The 18,934-nt window shown below is 33.1% G+C and overlaps 1 protein-coding gene across 2 annotated transcripts in view; it reads left to right on the top strand.

Annotated features, from left to right (window-relative positions):
* The window catches only part of ATAD2B (ATPase family AAA domain containing 2B), a 141,465-nt gene that overhangs the window by 46,651 nt on the left and 75,880 nt on the right, over positions 1-18,934 (top strand). For both annotated transcript variants that reach the window (XM_081264119.1, XM_081264118.1), the window contains exons 9-13: positions 1,162-1,260; positions 4,018-4,129; positions 5,994-6,109; positions 8,279-8,453; positions 11,475-11,563. In XM_081264119.1, the coding sequence (XP_081120245.1) occupies positions 1,162-1,260; positions 4,018-4,129; positions 5,994-6,109; positions 8,279-8,453; positions 11,475-11,563 (591 nt within the window). The remainder of the gene's footprint in view (positions 1-1,161; positions 1,261-4,017; positions 4,130-5,993; positions 6,110-8,278; positions 8,454-11,474; positions 11,564-18,934) is intronic.

The following is an 18,934-nucleotide window of genomic DNA, read 5'->3' on the forward strand; positions in this document are numbered from 1 at the left end:
TAATCTAGGGGTGGGAGAAGGAAGAATAGAAGTTCATGGGATTAGACAAAGGGGAATGAAAGGAAGGGAGGGGGAAATAGGAAAGAGAATGAATCGGATATAACTTTCCTATGTTATATATGAATACATGACCAGTATAACTCTAACTCTACATCATGTACAACTACAAAAGTGGGAAATTATACTCCATGTATGTATGTCACAATACACTCTACTGTCATTTATGTCTAAAAAGAATAAATAAAAAATAATTATAGTATTTTCTAGGTATTTTAGGGATGTCATGGCTTACATAATAATTTAACATTCATTAAGTATTATTTCTCCTTAATGAGGTGGTGTTAGCCTGATAAATTATCTAATTAGTCCATAGCACTTATTATAAAGTATTTCTTTTTAAATTAAAAATGTTTTATATATTTTATAAGAAATTTAGAAAGGATAGAAGTATGTTTTTTTGGGGGGGGGTGCCAAGGGTGCTCAACTACTGAACCACATCCCCAGCCCTCTTTCTTTCTTCCTTTCTTTCTTCCCTCCCTTTCTTTCTTCCCTCCCTCCCTTCGTGTATCTGTCTGTCTTTCTTTCTCTCTCTCTCTCTTTCTTCCTTTTTTTTTTTTTGTTGTGCTGGTTATTGAAACCAGGGCCTTGTGAGCTATATCCCTAGTCCTTTATTTTCTTATTTTGAGACAGGATCTCACTAAGTTACTTAGGGCCTCGGTAAGTTGCTGAGGATGGCTTTGAACTCAAGATTCTTCTGCTTCAGCCTCCTGAGTTGCTGGGAAAATTGTAGGCTTCCTATTTGGTTTGCTTTATTTTTTTCTCTGTAGCATTTACCACCTTTATACCTTGTTAAATGTTAACTGTAGGAGGGCAAAGATCTTTGCTGGGAGAACGAATGAATTTTCTCCTGAACTAATTGTTGATGTTATGTGCTTCCAATGTATTCTTTTTTTTTTTAATATTTAGTTTTTAGTTGTAGTTGGACAAAATACCTTTATTTTATTCATTTATTTTTATGAGGTGCTGAGGATCGAACCCAGGGTCTCTCATGTGCGAGGCGAGCGCTCTATCACTGAGCCACTACCCCAGCCCTTCCAATATATTCTTAAAAGCTGTTTGTTATACTATAATGTTTTAAAACATCTTGCTCTCTTTGGACAGGAGAAAGAAGCATGCCATCCATAGTAGTGACACAACTTCTTCTGATGAAGAGCGCTTTGAAAGAAGGAAATCAAAGAGCATGGCGAGAGCAAGAAATAGGTCAGTAAATATTTTAGTATTTTTTCCATGGTAGAAAAAAGGAACACATTTAAAACAAAACAAAATCACACAGAAAAAGTTTTTTATGTATACTGAAATTTTGATAACATTGATATTCAACAATAATTTTAGACTTTATACTTCTTAAAATGGAAATCTAACCTTGGGAAATGTTCCCTAAATTAATTAGTCTGTAAGTACTTGTGATCAAGTAATTTGGGAGGGGAGAAGAAGGAGAGCTAAGAAGAGGCCAGCCTTTGTGAAAGCATCTGTCTATCCCTCTGCACTTTCCTTCTCATTCATATCCATTTAATTTGGCTTTTTTTCACACTCTAATGAGAATAGTGCTCAGAGAAAGATGCATTTTGATAGAACTATCTGAGGAGGCTTTGGATTTTCTTGAAAACGTTTTTTTTTTTCCCCCTTCCTTTCTTCCTTCCTTTTTTCATTGTTATTGGTTGTCTCTAGTGATCTTTTCCTAACTCCAGTAATTGACTGATTATTACATGGCTCACTAAAACTTCAGTGAATTTTTGCCTAGGAAATAATTAAAGCATCAAATCATTTAAAAAATTGTGTTAATTTTTGAGTTTATATATATTATAATAATAAAGAAAAATTATATTTAGAAAATGGACATTTAGCAGACCATTTCTGTAATTTGGCCTTATATGTATATTGTAGAAATATCAAGTTTTTAGTTAGCAGATTTTAGAATCAGGTTTGGATTGGTGTAGATTGTATGCTAAAAAACTCCTGTGTTTAAGACATTCTTCTGTCTTGCCTTTTGATTAACTAGGACAGCAGGTGCATGCCACTGTGTCTGGCTTAAGTTTAAATTAAATAATTCAAATTCTGTTTAATCTGAATTCTTTTTTTTTTTTTTTTTTTTTTTTTGTTTTGGTACCGGGGATTGAACTCAGGGGCGTTTAACAACTGAGCCACATCTTCGGACCTTTTTAGGTTTTATTTTGAGACAGGGTCTCACAAAGTTGCTTAGGGCTCTCTAAGTTGCTGATGTTTAGCTTTGAAATCATGATCCTCCTGCCTCAGCCTCCTGAGCCGCTGGGATTATAGGCATGTGCTGCTGTGGCTGCTTAATCTAAGTTATTCTGATAATTTTGGGGATATATTTTTAAGGTTAATTAGGATTCAGAAATGTCTACTTTCATCATAGAAACTGTGTTTTTTTAAGGCTCTTTATGTCATTTTTGGGGGGTGCGAGTACCAGGAATTAAACTCAGGGGCACTCAACCACTGAGCCACATCCCCAGCCCTATTTTATATTTTATTTAGAAACAGGATCTCACTGAATTACTTAGGATCTCACTAAAATGGGGAGGCTGGCTTTGAACTCAAGATTCTTCTGTCAGCCTCCCGAGCTGCTGGGATTACAGGGATGCGCCACTGTGTCTTCCTTTATGTCATATTTTGATTTTACATGTAGTAGTCCTTTTTTTTATATCAGTATATTAGTATAATGAAATTTCTGAGACTGGGTTATTTGTAAAGAGTAAGGATTTATGTATTCACAGTGTTGGAAGTTAAAAGAGTTAAAAGTGCAAACATCATGGTGCATGCCCTGATGATGGTTGCATTACATCCTAGCACATGTTGTCATGGTGGAAGCATATGAGACAGGAAGTCAGAATCTGAGACTGGGTACCAATTAAGATCTCACATGAACTATGTAAGGGTATGTCTTCTGAAGGTATGTCTCTGGTGACCAAAGGACAACCTTTTGTTACCCTATCTCAAAGATCCCACTACCCATATTACCACACTAAGGAACAAACTCCCAACACGGACCCTGGGGGATAAACCACACTCAAATCATAGCATTGCTCAAAGTTAAAAGAGAAATTAGATTACATTTACTTGGGATAACACAATCAAAATAATGTAGTAGTATAGGATTTTATGTGGCTAAATATTTATTTTTAAATATTTATTTTTTAGTTATAGGTGGACACAATATCTTTATTTTATTTTTATGTGGTGCTGAGGCTCAAACCCAGTGCCTCACTTCATGATAGCGAGCGCTCCACCTCTGAGCCACAACCCCAGCCCTAAATATTTCTTTTAAGGTAGTTTTATTAAAGATAAAATTTAGTTCTAAAGTTATGATCAGGAATTGATTTTTTTGAATAAAAGGGAAAGTAATTTCTTAAATCATATAAACTGATGGGTATATCCTCAAAATTGGAGAATGAATCTTAAGTATTATAATATTGACCTTATTTTGGTTTTAAATTGTATAGGACATATAAATTTACCTTTATAGCTGATTAATATGAAATGTTAATTATATTAAGAGTTTTTTCCATATTGAGATAGTTTGAGCACTTTGGACAAATAGAGTAGTATCTTATTTACCTATGAATAACTCTATTTCTGGACAGTTGAAAACAGGAAAAGTAGTTTAAAATATGCAATTATGACAAGCGCAGTGGAGCACACCTATAATCCCAGTGACTTGGGAGATTGAGGTGGGAGGATAGAGAGTTCAAAGCCAGCCTCTGCAAAAGTGAGGTACTAAGCAACTCAGTGAGACCCTGTCTCTAAACAAAATACAAAATAGGGCTAGGGATGTGGCTCAGTGGTTGAGTACCCCCCTGGAAACACAATCACTTGTTATTTTTAGGTTATGCAAAAAGAGGGAAAGATGAAAGTGCTTAAAAAATATCAACTCAACTTATTTTGGCATTAAAAATGTGAAACCTTTAATGCTGTTAACTTTGATTTTTATAAATTCAGGTGTTTGCCTATGAACTTCAGAGCAGAAGACTTAGCTAGTGGTATTCTCCGAGAACGAGTGAAAGTGGGTGCAAGCTTGGCTGATGTTGACCCAATGAACATTGATAAATCAGTAAGTTCTGTAAATGTAAAAAAAGTTTTTCCTTATTTCTAAAGCAACATATGATATAAATAGAAACTTTTTAATATATGGCCACTATTAATGTTTTCATGTGTTGTTAAACCTAAGAACCCTAGTCTCATGTGATGCTTATTTAGGTGGGTTTGTTTTTTTTTTTCCATTTCAGTTACTAGAATGTAGTAAGAATGAAGCTGAAAGGATAGTGAGGGGCTGCATAAACTTATAAACTGATTTTAGGTGGCTCATTCTGGCTATGGTGTTGTTAAGCAACAAGCAAGGTTGGCATTACAGATACTGGTTTGGATGTCATTTGCAGTCTAGTAATCTGGAGTAATGGTAGAAAGTAGGTTTAATAGTGAAAAGTAGATGGAGTTGAGAAAATTAAGGGTTGAATTAGAATTATGACAGGATTTGGTGAATTAAGAGGTATTGGAGAATGATAAAAACAAGTTGAGGTTATTACCCAGGTTTTTAGCTTAAGTGAATGGGTAGATTGGGTGGATGATGGATGGCTTCATTAGTTGAAGTAGAGTATGTAAGAGAAGGCGTGAGAGAGATGGGAAGATGGTTTAATTAGTTTTAGAGATATCTGTGGTATACCACAAGAAGTAACTTGCAGGCAGTGTGTTGTTTGGGTTTGGCATTATGAAAAAAATCTATGGGCTAATATGCAACTTGAAGGTTATTTTCCACTGTTAGTAGTTATCTTACTTTGGAGTAAGATTACTGTATAAATAAGAACTTATTTTTTTTCTTGTTTTCTTATGCATTTCTAAACAACATGTTTTAACTGATTCCCATATGAGAATTATCAAATAGGATTGCATATATATATTTGAAAATGAAAATTATTCCAATCTGAATTTAGAGTTTAAGATATTCATTTAACTATTGAGGAATTTCAGTATATAAATATTTCCAAAATCCCTAGAAAATAATACCTTTTCTCAGAGTACCTTACCTTATGATGTTCACTTATTTGGTTTACTAGCACCTTACTCTCTTGAATCTATTAACTTAAGATGTCTCTACTAATTAGAATAACATACTTCCTTATACATAGGAAAATTTAGCTTTTAGAATGTTTCTGTTATTTAATCTCTAATTTTTCTATTTTTACTTAAGGTTTTTCCTCTCATAGTAATATATTCATTGTGAAACAGTTTTAAGTACCATTACAGAATAAAGAAGCAGGGAAAGAGATCTACCATAATCCAATAGTCAGAGGCAATCACTATTTACATTTTGATAAAATTTCCTTTAAGCATTTTTTTCTCTACACGTTTTTCTTTATAAAGTATTTTAGCTACTTAGACTATCATGGGTGAGAGGAACAATCTTTGTTGTTTCTTATGATTGATTGGTGTTACTCTGTTTAATTATGGTCTCATATCTCATACGTAGAAAACTTTCTAACTGGAGAAATTAAATATTAGAGAATATGATTTGTCAGACAGTTTTAGAGAACCATTGTAATAACCAAGATTTTTCTCTTCCTACCTGTAAGCCAGTTTGTCCTGTAAGCCAGTAAGCCATACCTGCCGAGAAGCATGAGATATATGATATTTTGAAAGGGGTTTCTATTAGAATATAAATATAACATCTGTTGTCGATACTCAGTGTTTAGGATGGGCACTAATCTTGCTCCCGAGTTAGTAGATTAAAGAGTGGAATTTGCCTGATGTGAAATGTAAACTTGAATTTCATTATTGATTTTATTTTTGTGCACTTATTTGTATGTACTGATGTTCAAAATCTGCTGAAGGCATGCATTTCTGAATCATAAAACTATTTTATAAATTTCAAAAATTCTCTGAGATTATTTTGTTAAAATTTTCCTTTTTCTTTCCCTAAGGTACGATTTGATAGCATAGGTGGATTGAGTCAGCATATTCATGCACTAAAGGAGATGGTAGTATTCCCACTTTTATATCCAGAAATTTTTGAAAAATTTAAAATTCAGCCTCCCAGGTATGTTAGATATTTATTACTGTTAATTTATCAAATTTTAAGCAATTAGTAAATGATTATTAATGTAAATATTTCTTGTGTATTTACTTGACATATTCTAGCAGTGACCTTTAGGAATGAAATTTTATTATTTTGGGGCTCAAAAGCTATGGAAGTAAGTGTGCTCTTGAAATTTCCATTTTAGGATTTAGGAGTCAGGCACAAGATAAGATTTTTTATGTGGTCCCTGAATATACAACTGGGGTGCCCAAATGGATTTTTCTGAATTTGGCTTCCTACGAGCATCGAATTTGATGCTATGTGTTGTTAGTCTTGGAAGTATAATTTCATTAAAGTGTTTCTTTGACTTGATGATGGGTAAGCTTGATAATTTATTTTTTATGATCAGATTGTGTCTGATCATGAGATGGTTAGCTAAAGTAATTCTAATAGCTGAACTATTAGATAAGGCAATGAGAAATTATGTTAAATGAGCTTGGGTAGAATAAAATAATTCTGAAGAGATATATATATATATATATATATATATATATATATATAGATTGCTAGATTTAAACTGATAAATGTTTTCATAGATGAAGTACTTTTTAATTTAGATTTCATTCTAACTTATTTTCTATGTTTTTAAGGATATGGAAAATTGTATTAATAGTCAACCTTCTATTTAAATGGATTAAAAATTGGCCTTTAATTTTATAGTGACTTTTAAAAATCAAAATAGCAATTATTTGTCTTTTATGTGACTTAAATTTAAAAAATTATATTACTTTTTTTAAAAGCTATTAAAGTAGTGTATCCTTGGGAGAAACTTAAATAAAACAGTGTTGTGAGCAGAAAATATGCTATCAAATTTCCCACTACTAAGATAATGGTATCCCTATTCCTTAGAGATGAATACTTTGGTATATTTTTTATAGATTTCTTTTATGCATATGTTGTTTATATTTTACCTATATTACACAGCATAAACATTAAAAATATAAATGATATTATTCATTGATACTCATGTGTAACTTTTTGATTTTCACTCTACAACATATTCTAGACGACTTCCCATATCAATAATGTGCTATTCTGTTTTTTTTTCAGTTTTTAAAATTTTTTTATCTTAACACTTTTTATTTGTATTTTTTATTTTAATTTGTTATATATGACATCAGAATGCATTACAATTCATATTATACATATAGCGCACAATTTTTATTTTTTTTATATTTATTTTTTAGTTTTAGGTGGTCACAATATCTTTATTTTATTTTTATGTGGTGCTGAGAATCAAACCCAGTGCCTCATGCATGCCAGGCGAGTACTCTACCACTGAGCCACAACCCTAGCCCCTAGAGGACAATTTTTCATATCTCTGGTTGTATACAAAATATATTCACACCATTTGTGTCTTCCTACATGTACTTAGGTTAATGATATCCACCTCATTCCACCATCTTTTTTGACCCTCCCTTCCCCCCCCACCTCTCTGCTATTCTTTTTGACACCTTACTAATTTTTTTAATTTTATAGATGGAATAGCAAATTTAACTTTCCCTTATTTATTAAATAGCATTTTTTTTCAAATTTTTACTATTAGAAAACCATGCTTTGTTGAACACTTATTAAAGCTATCTTCATTCTCCTACTTACTAGCATTTTTTTTTCAAATTTTTACAATTAGAAAACCATGCTTTGTTGAACACTTATTAAAGGTATCTTCATTCTCCTACTTTTTTTCTTTAAAGAGACATGGTCTCCTCGTGTTGCCCAGACTGGCATCAAACTCCTGGGCTCAAGAGATCCTCCTGCTCCAACTTCCCCAGTATCAGAGTCTAAGGTCTTTGGTACAACTTTCCCAATACAGGGACTATATTTCTGTATAATGTATTCTAAGATGTGAAGTTCCTGGGTCATAGGGAAACACATTTAAAATTTTGCATTATCTTGCCAAGTTATCCTGTGTTTCAACCTTTTCTTACGTACCAAAGATTGGTACTTTAGTAAAGACTCAACAAAGTGAAACTTGTTTGTATACTGGAAAAAATTTTGTCAATGCTTAATAATTATAATATATATTAATATAAAATTACATGGGGGAAGAAATGTCCTTTTAAATTGGTTGTCAGTAGTGATAAGATTAATTTACTTTTTTTCTTTTTTAAAAATTCTTTATTTCTCTAGGGGCTGTCTGTTTTATGGCCCTCCTGGCACAGGTAAAACCTTGGTTGCCAGAGCATTAGCTAATGAATGCAGTCAAGGAGACAAAAAAGTGGCTTTTTTTATGCGAAAAGGAGCAGATTGTTTGAGCAAGTGGGTTGGTGAGTCTGAAAGGCAACTTAGGCTTCTTTTTGATCAGGTAAGAGAAATCACCTAAATGGAAAATATTTTTTTTAGATCATTAGTACAATTTGCTTGCAATTACAGTTTCTGAGGAGGCATATTTTTTGAGCATTATCTGTAATTTAGGGTCAATAATCTGAAATTGTATGCCTTAGAAGTACATTATTTCCTCATTATCTATGGGGGATTGAGTCTAGGACCCTCCAAGGATATAAAAATTTGCAGATATTCAACTTCCACATATAAATTAATGTAGAATTTGCATATAGCCTTCATGCATCCTTCTATAGGCCTTATTTTGGTGGGGGGTACTTATTATGGGGATTGAACCCTTTACCCCCAAGCTACATCTCCAGTCCTTTTTACGTTTTAATTTGAGAGGGTCTAATAAGTTGCTGAGGATGGCTTCAAACTTGCATTCCTCCTGCCTCAGTCTTGCAAATCACAGGATTATAGACATGGGCCATAGTGCCTAGCTATACTCCTACATATTTGAAATCATCATTAGGTTATTTATAGTACCTAATACAATGTAAATGATGTATAAATAGTAGTTATGTTGTATTGTTTAGGGAATAATGACAGTAAAAGAATGTATATGTTAAGTACAGGTGCAGTTTTTTTCTTCAACATTTTAAAACACACACACATAAGTTATATACATAATACACACATAAAGTTATCTCATATATATATATTTATCATATATATATATATATATGTGATAACTTTATTTATTTTTTATGTGGTACAGAGGATCGAATCCAGTGCCTCACCTGTGCTAGGCAAGCACTCTACCACTGAGCTATACCCTAGCCCCTTCTTATACATTTTGATCTGTAGTTGAATCCATGGATATGGGAAGGCTCATTGTATTTCAAATCTGTTTTACTAACACTTTTGAATATTTGTGATGATTCGTAAAACATTTATTGAAGTGGCCAACAGGCATAAAATACTGTATTAGGTGCTTTTGAGAACCCAGGATTTAGTATAATCATTAGATTATAATCCAATTGAGGAAATAGTTCAGCATAAAATGTTGGGTATTTGTGAAAAAAGTTTCCCAAAGTAGTATGTTATTTATTTTCATGAGTTGTTAGTTAGTTTTGTTACTATATAACAAAATACCTGAGAAAATGTACTTATAAAGAGAATAGGTTTATTTTGACTTTTGGAGGTTTCAGTCCATGATTGATTGGCTCCTTTGGTTTGAGGCCTCTGGGAAGATAGCAAGCACATCATGGCAGGAGTATTTGTTAGAGCAAAGCTGCTTACCTTATCATCTAGGAAGCAAAAAGTTAGAGAGGAAGAGGCCAAGGTCCTATAGTCAATCCTCTTCAAGGACATGCCTCAGATTTTGAGTATCTGGCACTAGATTCTACCTCCTAAAGCTTCCACCGCTTCCTAAATTAAGCACCACCTTAGGGACCATGCCTTCAAGACATGGACCTTTGGGAAACATTTATCCAAACCACACCCAATTTAAAATTTGTTGCCTAATGAATTCAGTAATAAATGGATTATTTTAAAAGGCAGAGTGAGGTGAATGAATGTTGTATAGGCTATCTCTACTTTTTTATACAAAACAATAACTTTAAAAATGTTATTTCCTAACATTCCTAACTGGAGCCCAACTACTTTGGGATACTGGGAGGATTACTTGAGTCCAGGAGTTCAAGACCAACCTGGTGAGACCAGGTTGAGACTCTGTCTCCAAAAAAATAAAAAAGTAATTATTTTTCTATACCTTATAGAAACTGGTCTTCATATAAATTTACTTATGGTTAAGTTAATGAAGGAAGCTGATCATATTTGGCAGTTCAGTTTATAATGATTTTGTCTAAGCAGATAAATATGAAGTACAAAATGCTTTCAAGCATTTATTCAGTACCTATTTCTGAGTTGATGTGTATGAAAGTCCTTTGTTATTTGTAAAGAAGTTCAGATGTGTAAGAATTATTATTAGTATCAAAAATTGTTATAATCTAGGTAGTAGATATAGAGGATAGGTAAGAGTCTTCAAGGTGTTCAGTGTCTAGTGAGAAGTTAAACGTATATAGACTGAATACTTCAAAAGTTTAGTAAAAATTGAAAAATATAAATGTAAACATAGCCAGGTGTGGTGGATCAAGCCTGTTATCTCAGGTACAGGTAGGCTAAGGCAGGAGAATTACAAGTTTGAGGCTAGCCTGGGCAACTTACAGAGACCCTATTAAGAAATAAAATAAGGAAAGGGCTGGTGATATGCTCAGTGGTAGAGCATTTCCTAGTATATCCTGGGCTCAATTCCCACTATTGCACAAAAATCAACAACAAAAAAGAAAAGAATTGACTTAGGAGTACAGGCATATTATCCAATGAACTCATTTAAAAATTTTTGAGCTTTTTCATCAATTTATGCTGGTGATTTGAGTATAACTTATTTTCATTCAAGACTATGGCCCTAAATCTTGTAGCTTTTTATATCTAAATTACTTTATTTCTATTTTATAGTTTTCTTGGTAAGTAGGGCTAGATGAAATGTTTGCTTTTTAAAAAAATATTGCTGATAGTTATTATTTTTTAATGATAGGAAAATATATGGAAGCTAATTAAGATATATTGTTATATTAATAAAAGATGTTAGGGCTGAGGTGGGGGGTACAGCTCAGTGGTAGAGCTCCTGCTTAGCATAGATGACAACCGGGGTTCCATCTCCAGTTGTATTAAAAAAAATTCAGTTAAAATTCATGTTACATGGTAAAAGGAATGTGTTTAGTGTACTGTTTTTTTTTTTTTACGTTATAAGAACACATTTTCATTTGAACATTTAAATAGGTATGGAAGACTAAGCAAACTGAAAACAGTAGTTGCTTATTCTTGGGACCTTACTTTGTGGTTGGGTGGTAAAGAGGTTTCCTTTATACCACATACTCTTTTGTAGAATATGCTGCATTTTGTACCATTTACTTATAGTACTTTTAAGAAAATACAATAATTAAATTTAAATATGAGAATAATATAATAAACAACATATATGTGTTTTTTTTACTAGGCATACTTGATGAGACCTTCTATAATATTTTTTGATGAAATAGATGGATTAGCTCCAGTTCGCTCTAGTAGACAAGATCAGATTCACAGGTATTTTCTTCCTAATATGACTATCTTGACTTCTTTTTATTCATTTATGTAGTATTTAAAATAGCCTTATTAGCATTTGGCTTAGTACTTTGAAGCTTACAAAGAATTTTAAAGTGTATTCTGTTTTTTTGAGGAATACTTCTTTTACTTAGCACAGGTGTCAGCAAACCATACTCTATGGGTCACATTCAACTGTCTGCCTGTTTTTGTAAATGATGTTGTATTCGAACACAGTCATATTCCTTCCTATGCATTGTCTATGGTTGCTCTGTGGTATAAGAGCAAAGTTATGGGTAGTTGTGACAGAGAGACTGTATAACTTGAGAAACTTAAAAATTTTACTGTCTGATCCTTTTTAGAAAAAGTTGCCTAATTCTGAATTTGCATGTTTTGAAATTTATCCATGCTATGTACACTAATATTTTGTCCCTTTTAATTTCTCAGTAATATTCTTTTGTGTATGTATGTATGTATACTTCAATTTATGTATCTGCCATCTGATGGAGATTTGGATTGTTTTTATTTTTGATAATGACAACATGAATATTCCTATATATGTTTTAGTGTGAACTCATCTTTTCCTTTCTGTTGGGTAAATACCCAAGAGGAATGAATGTGTCCTATGGTAAATATATTTAATTTTTAAGGTAACAGTATACTTTTTTAAAAAATGGTTGTACTATTTTATGTTCCCATAATGTGTAAGAATTTCAGTAGCTTCTCAAAGCTTGGCAGCAGTTTTTATTATTACTCTCTAACTTTAGCCATTCTAGTGGGTCCATCTAGGAGTGGATCCAGTTACATTTATATGATAACTAATAATAAGCATTTTTTGTTTGTGCTTATTGCTCCTATTGCAAGAGTGTATTCTAAAAACAAGAGAAAAAAGTGCCAAGTCTCATTTAAGGGGACCTTTATCAGACCAGTAGTGGGTTTCTCAACAGAAACATTATAAGTAAGGAGGGAGGGAATGGGATAATATATTGTACATCCTGGGGGGGAAGAATAAAAAAAAAGAATCCTAACCAAGAATACTTTATATAGTAAGTTATTCTTTAGAAATCAAGGAGAAATAAAGACCTTCTAAGACTGAAAAAAGTGAATTTACCACCATCAGACCAGTTTTCCAAAGAATGTTTAAGGGAGCTGAATATCCAGAAGTGAAAGAAAGGTAACTGCCATAATGAAAACACACAGAAATATAAAACACACTAGTAGAGCATGAAGAATCAATCTTTATCAACACAGTAAACTACTAAACCACAAAGATGAATAGCAAGAGAAGAACAAAGGATATCCAAAACATAAGAACATTTAACAAAATTACAGGAGTCTTTTACCTAACAATAATAACCTAAAATGCAAACAGACTAGATGCCCCAATTAAAATTTATGGACTGGTGGAATAATATAAAAAAAGAAGACCCAAGATACTTTGCCTAGAAGCAGCTCAATTCATCAGTGGAGAGAGACAGAGACTGAGAGAGAAAGGATGGAAAAAATAATCCATTTTGAATAGAAATTAAATGGAAGCAGGCAGGAGTAGTTATACTTATATCAGACAAAATAAACTTTTAAGACAAAAAAGAAATAGACACTATATAATGATCAAGGGATCTATTCAACAAGGAGATATAATGATTATGAGTGTATGTGCACCTAGCGCTGGAGCACCCAGTTTTATAAAACAAACAATGTTAAATCAAGAGGGAGGGACAGGCTCCAGTGCAATAACAACGAATAATTTCATCACCCCACTTTCATCACTAGACAGATCTCCCAGACAAAAAAAGCAAAAAACATCAGTTAACTCTGTTGTAGACAAAATGGGCCTGACATGTACAGCACTTTTCATCTAACAGCTGCAGAATACACATTCTTTTCATCAGCACGTGGAACATTCCCTAGAATAGACCATATGTTAAGCCACAATGGAATTTTAAAGAACTTTAAAAAAATTGAAATCATATTATTTATCTCTTTTGATCACAATGGAATAAAATTAGAAATCAACAAAAGAAATTACACAATACATGGAGACCAAATAATACAATTTTGAATAAACAATGCCTTACTGAGATAAAAAAAGGAAATTAAAAAACTTCCCAGGGTCTGGATGTGGAGCTTAGTGGTATAGTGTTTGCCTAGCATGTGGAAGGCCCCAGCACTGCAAGAAAAAGAAAAAATAACTTTTCTCAAATATGTTAAAAATGAACACAGATCATACCAAAATCAATTGGCTATACCGAAAGCAGTACTAACAAGGATATTTATAGCAGTAAATGCCTCCATAGAAAAAATAGATAGATTTCAAATGAACAATCTCATAGTGCTAGAGAAGCAACAACAAACCAAACCCTTAATTAGTAGAAGAAAAGGTAAAAAAGATCAAAGCAAAAATACATGCAAAATGTTAAAAAATATATAAAAGAACAATGAAAGGGAGAAATGGTTTGTTTATTTTATTGGTAAGGTATAGTTTTTGAAAAGATAAAACCAACAAACCTTTAGCTAGACTAACCAAGAAAGAGACTCAACTAAATACAATTAGAGATGAGAACAGAGAGACTACCACAGAAATACAAAGCATTGCCAGTCACAGTGGCATATACCTGTAATTCCAACTTTTCAGGAAGTTGAAGCAGGAGGATTATATGTTCAAGGCCAACCTTGGCAATTTAGGGAGACCCTGTCTCAAAAAAAAAAAAAAAAAAAAAAGGATTGGGGATGTAGCACAGTGGGAGAGTTCCCTGAGATCAATCTCATATACTGCAAGGGAGAAAAAAAAAATTACAACAAAGAGAAACCCAGGACTGATGGCTTCACTGATGAATGTTACCAAACTTGTAAAGAACTAATGCCAATTTTTCTCAAACTGTTCAAAAAAATTGAAAGTGAGGGAACCCTTTCAAAATCATTCTGCAAGGCCAGCATTAGTTAGAAACCAAAACCAAAGATACAACAACAACAAAAAACTGCAGATGAGTGTCCTTATTGATTATATGCAAAAAATTTCAACAGAATACTAGCAAATCAAATCCAATAGCATATCAAAAATATTATTCACTATGACTAAGTGTGATTCATCCCAGGAATTCCAGGATGATTCAATATATGCAAATCTGTAAACAGAGTTTATCATGTCAACAGAATTAAGGACAAAAATCATGATCATCTCAATAGATGCAGAAAGAACACTTCATAAAATTTTATGATTAAAGCTTTTATGACTAAAGTATGATTAAAGCTCTGAACCAATTCGGTAGAGAAGGCTCATACTATACATAGTAAAGATTACATATGACAAATCCATAGCCAACTTCACACTGAATGGGGAGAGGTTTAATGTTTCCTCTACGATCTGGAAAAAGATAAGGATGTCTACTCTCACCTTATTTAACAGAGTACTGAAAGTTTTAGCCAGAGGAATTAAAAGAGATAGAAATAAAGGCATACAAATAGGAAGGGAGGAAGTTAATGTCACTGTTTGCAGATTATATGATTCTCTATATAGAACAAACTAAAAAATCTATCAAAAACTATTAGGACTGATAAATGAATTCAGTAAAGTTGCATGATACAAAATCAACATAAAAAAATAAGTAGCATTTTATACACCTTTAGTGAACTTGCTGAGAAGTAAACCAAGGAAGCAATTCCATTCACAATAGCTACAAATAAACAAAAATACCCAGGAATAAATATAACCAAGGAAATGAAAGACTTCTACAATGAAAATTACAAAAATTTCAAAACACCGTTGAAAGAAATGAAAGATAACATTAAAAAAAACACTCATGTTTATGAATTGAAAGAATTAATATTGTGAAAATGTCCATAATACCCCAAACAATCTACAGATTCAGTTGAATCCTATCAAAATACACCTATGACATTCTTCACAGAGTGGGAAAAACTAAAATTCGTATGTAAGCACAAAAAATTTCAAATAGTCAAAGCTATCTTGAGCAAGAAGGACAAAGCTGGAGACATCAAGATACTACATTCCAAGGCATAATAGAGTCATATTAGTTAAAACAGCATGATATTGGCACAAAGCAGACTTGCAAGCCAATGGAATAGAATAATGATCAAGAAATAAACCCACACAACATCTACAGCTAAAGGATTTTCCACACAGATGCCAAAGTATGCCTTGGAGAAAGTACATCCTCTTCAACAAATGGTTCTGGGAATACTGTATGTCCACATGGGGAAAATTAAAACTTTATCCCTCTTTTCCACTTTTTACAAAAACCAGCTCAAGATGGATCAAAGACCTACATGTAAGATCTGAGACTACTAGAAGAAAACTTAGGGAAAACACTTCCAAGACATTGGTACAAGTAATGGTTTTCAGAATAGAGTTTCTAAAGTACAGGAAACAAAAGTGATAATTGACAAATGGGATATACCCCGAAATCAAAAACTTCTGCATATCAAAGCAAACAACAAAGTGAAAAATAAAAATAGAATAAGAGAAAATATTTGCCAGCTGTTCATCTGACAAAAGGTTAATGTCAAGAATATATAAAGAATTCAAAAAACTTAACAAAAAATACTAGTGATCTAATTAAAAGGGGGCAAATGATCTGAATAGACATGTTTCAAAAGAAGAAATACAAATCTCCAACAAGGAGCTGGGATTGTGGCTTAGCGGTAGAGCACTCGCCTAGCATGTGCGAGGCCCTGGATTCAATCTTCAGTACCACATAAAAATAAATAAATAAAATAAAGATATGTGTCCAACTAAAAAATAAATATTTTAAAAAAATCGCCAAAAAATATATTATTAGCCATCAGGAAGTGCAAATAAAACTATAATGAGATATATCACTCCACTTAGGAAGGCTAAAAGCAAAAATAAATAAATTCTGGCAAGAATGTGGAGAAAAATGTACTCTTATTATACCCCTGATACACCTGATTATAATGTAAATTAGTACAGCCATTGTGGAGAACACTATGGAATACTGTTCAGAATAGCCAGACATGGTGGCACATGCATGTAATCCCAGTAGCTCAGCAGGCTGAGGCAGGAGAATCTTGAGTTAAAAGCGAGTCTCAGCAACTTAGTGAGACACTGTCTCTTAAGTAAAAATACCAAAAAATGGACTGGAGATGTGGCTCAGTGGTTAAGTGCCCTTGGGTCAATCCCTGATACACACACACACAAAAGAAAAAAGAAAAGTAGATTTAAAATATGATTCAGCTATCCTACTGGGTACACATCCAAAGCAATAAAGTCAGTATATCAGAGATACTTGCACAACCATGTGTATTGAGACACTAGTCACAGTAGCTAAGAGATGGAATCATCCTAAGTGCCCGTTGATATCAAGAATTGAAAAAAAGAATGTGATACATGTACACAATGGAGTATTATTCAGCCATAAAGAATACTGTGAATGGATAATTATGAATGTTGTCATGTATGAAAAAAAAAAAACCACACAAACAGTCCTGGGCTGGGGTTGTAGCTCAGTGGTAGGGTGCTTGCCTTCCATGTATGAGGCACTGGGTTCCATCTTCAGCACCACATAGCAAGTTAGTTCAATCAATGTAAATATGAATTTTATATTTATCAATAATTGTGCAGATATGATATTGCTATTTACAATGTGATTTTAAAAAGAAGTTACTAGGAATGAATCAGAAAAATTCTCATGTCACATTTATGCAGAAAATAATAAAGCTTCATTGACAAAACATTAAAGAAAGATTTAAGTGGACAGAAGTATACATTAATCAGTGGATTCAGTACAATTATTTTAAATCATATTTTTAAAAAAATTTGACAAGATGATTCTGAAATTTATGTGAAAATACAAAAGATTAAGAATAGTGATAGGCTGGGGTTGTGGCTCAGTGATAGAGCGCTTGCCTAGCATGTGTGAGGCTCAATCCCCAGCACCACATAAAAACAAACAAATAAAATAAAGGTATTGTGTCCATCTACAACTAAAAAAAAGAATAGTGAAAAGTTTTATGGAAGAACAAGTTGCCTACCAAAACCTCTTATAGTTAAGATAATTTCATATTGATGGAAAACTAGACAAATAGACTAATACAACAGAACCTAGAACTGTAACTAAATGCATACGTATATGGGGTATGGGTGGTTGATTTTTCTAAGGACAATACAAATGTGGGAAAGGAGCCTTTTCTATAATGCTGGGAAAATTGTATATAGACTTTTGAAACATAGCTAGACCTGTTTGAAGAAACAACCTGCCTTCATACCATAAAAAGCAGTTAATTCCATTTGGGGTTTAGTTCTACATTTAAAAGGCAAAATAACACTTTCAGATAATGTAGGAGAGAAGGTTGGGCACAGGCAAGTAGGCCTCGAATGGCGTTAAACAGTTTGGGCTTTATTTTCAACATAATAGGGGTTAGTTAAGGATTCTGATTGCTCACATTTTTTTTTTTTAACAACTTTTGGTAGAATTTAAGCTAGATTGTAATTCTGTTTCTAGTCATGTTTGAGACTATAAATTGAAAACTGCTGATAAAGTACAAATTGTACTTGAAATACCTATTTTTTTATTTTATTATCTTATTAATTTTTTTTTAGTTTTCGGTGGACACAGCATCTTTATCTTATTTTTATGTGGTGCTGAGGATCGAACCCAGCGCCCCACGCATGCCAGGCGAGCGCTTTACCGCTTAAGCCACATCCCCAGCCCTGAAATACCTATTTGTGATTGGAAAATACCAAAGAAAATTTCAAGGTTAAATATGAACTTTACGATGCTCCTCCCCTTTTTATTTCTTGACACCTAGGTCAGAAATTTTCAGTTAGAAAAATACGAATCACAAATCTTTTTTAAATACAAACACTGAGTATCTTGCATTTTGATTTTGTTTATACATTTTTAAAACACAGCTGGAATAGTGTTTTGGGGAAGTTTGGGAAAGGAGACACCTGTGGCCCTAAATTAAAAAAAAGTTTTTTTTTAATACTATCGGGCTTTTGATGGTTGGGCATGAAGGTACACTCCTGTAATCCCAGTGACTTGGGAGGCTGAGGCAGGAGGATTCAAAGTTCAAGGCCACTCTCAGCAATTTAGCCAGACTATCTTAAAATTAAAAACAACAGAGGGCTGAAGATGCGATGGAGAGGCAAGCGCCTCTGAGTTCAATCCCCTGTACAGAAATAAAGAGAGGAAGAGAAAGAGGCTCTTGCTAGGTTGTTCAGGATGTCCTGCAACTCCTGGGCTCAAGCCTTCCCCTGCCTCAGCCTCCTTGAGTAGCTGGGACTGCAGGTACATGACATTGTACTTAAAACAAAAATAAAAAAACAAAGATGGCTTTGTTGAGATACATAGCTGTGTGTTCATAGCTGTGCGTTCATAACTGTGTATTCAC

The sequence above is a fragment of the Spermophilus citellus genome (genome assembly GCF_964194105.1).
Source record: "Spermophilus citellus genome assembly, chromosome: 13".
Lineage (NCBI taxonomy): Eukaryota > Metazoa > Chordata > Mammalia > Rodentia > Sciuridae > Spermophilus > Spermophilus citellus.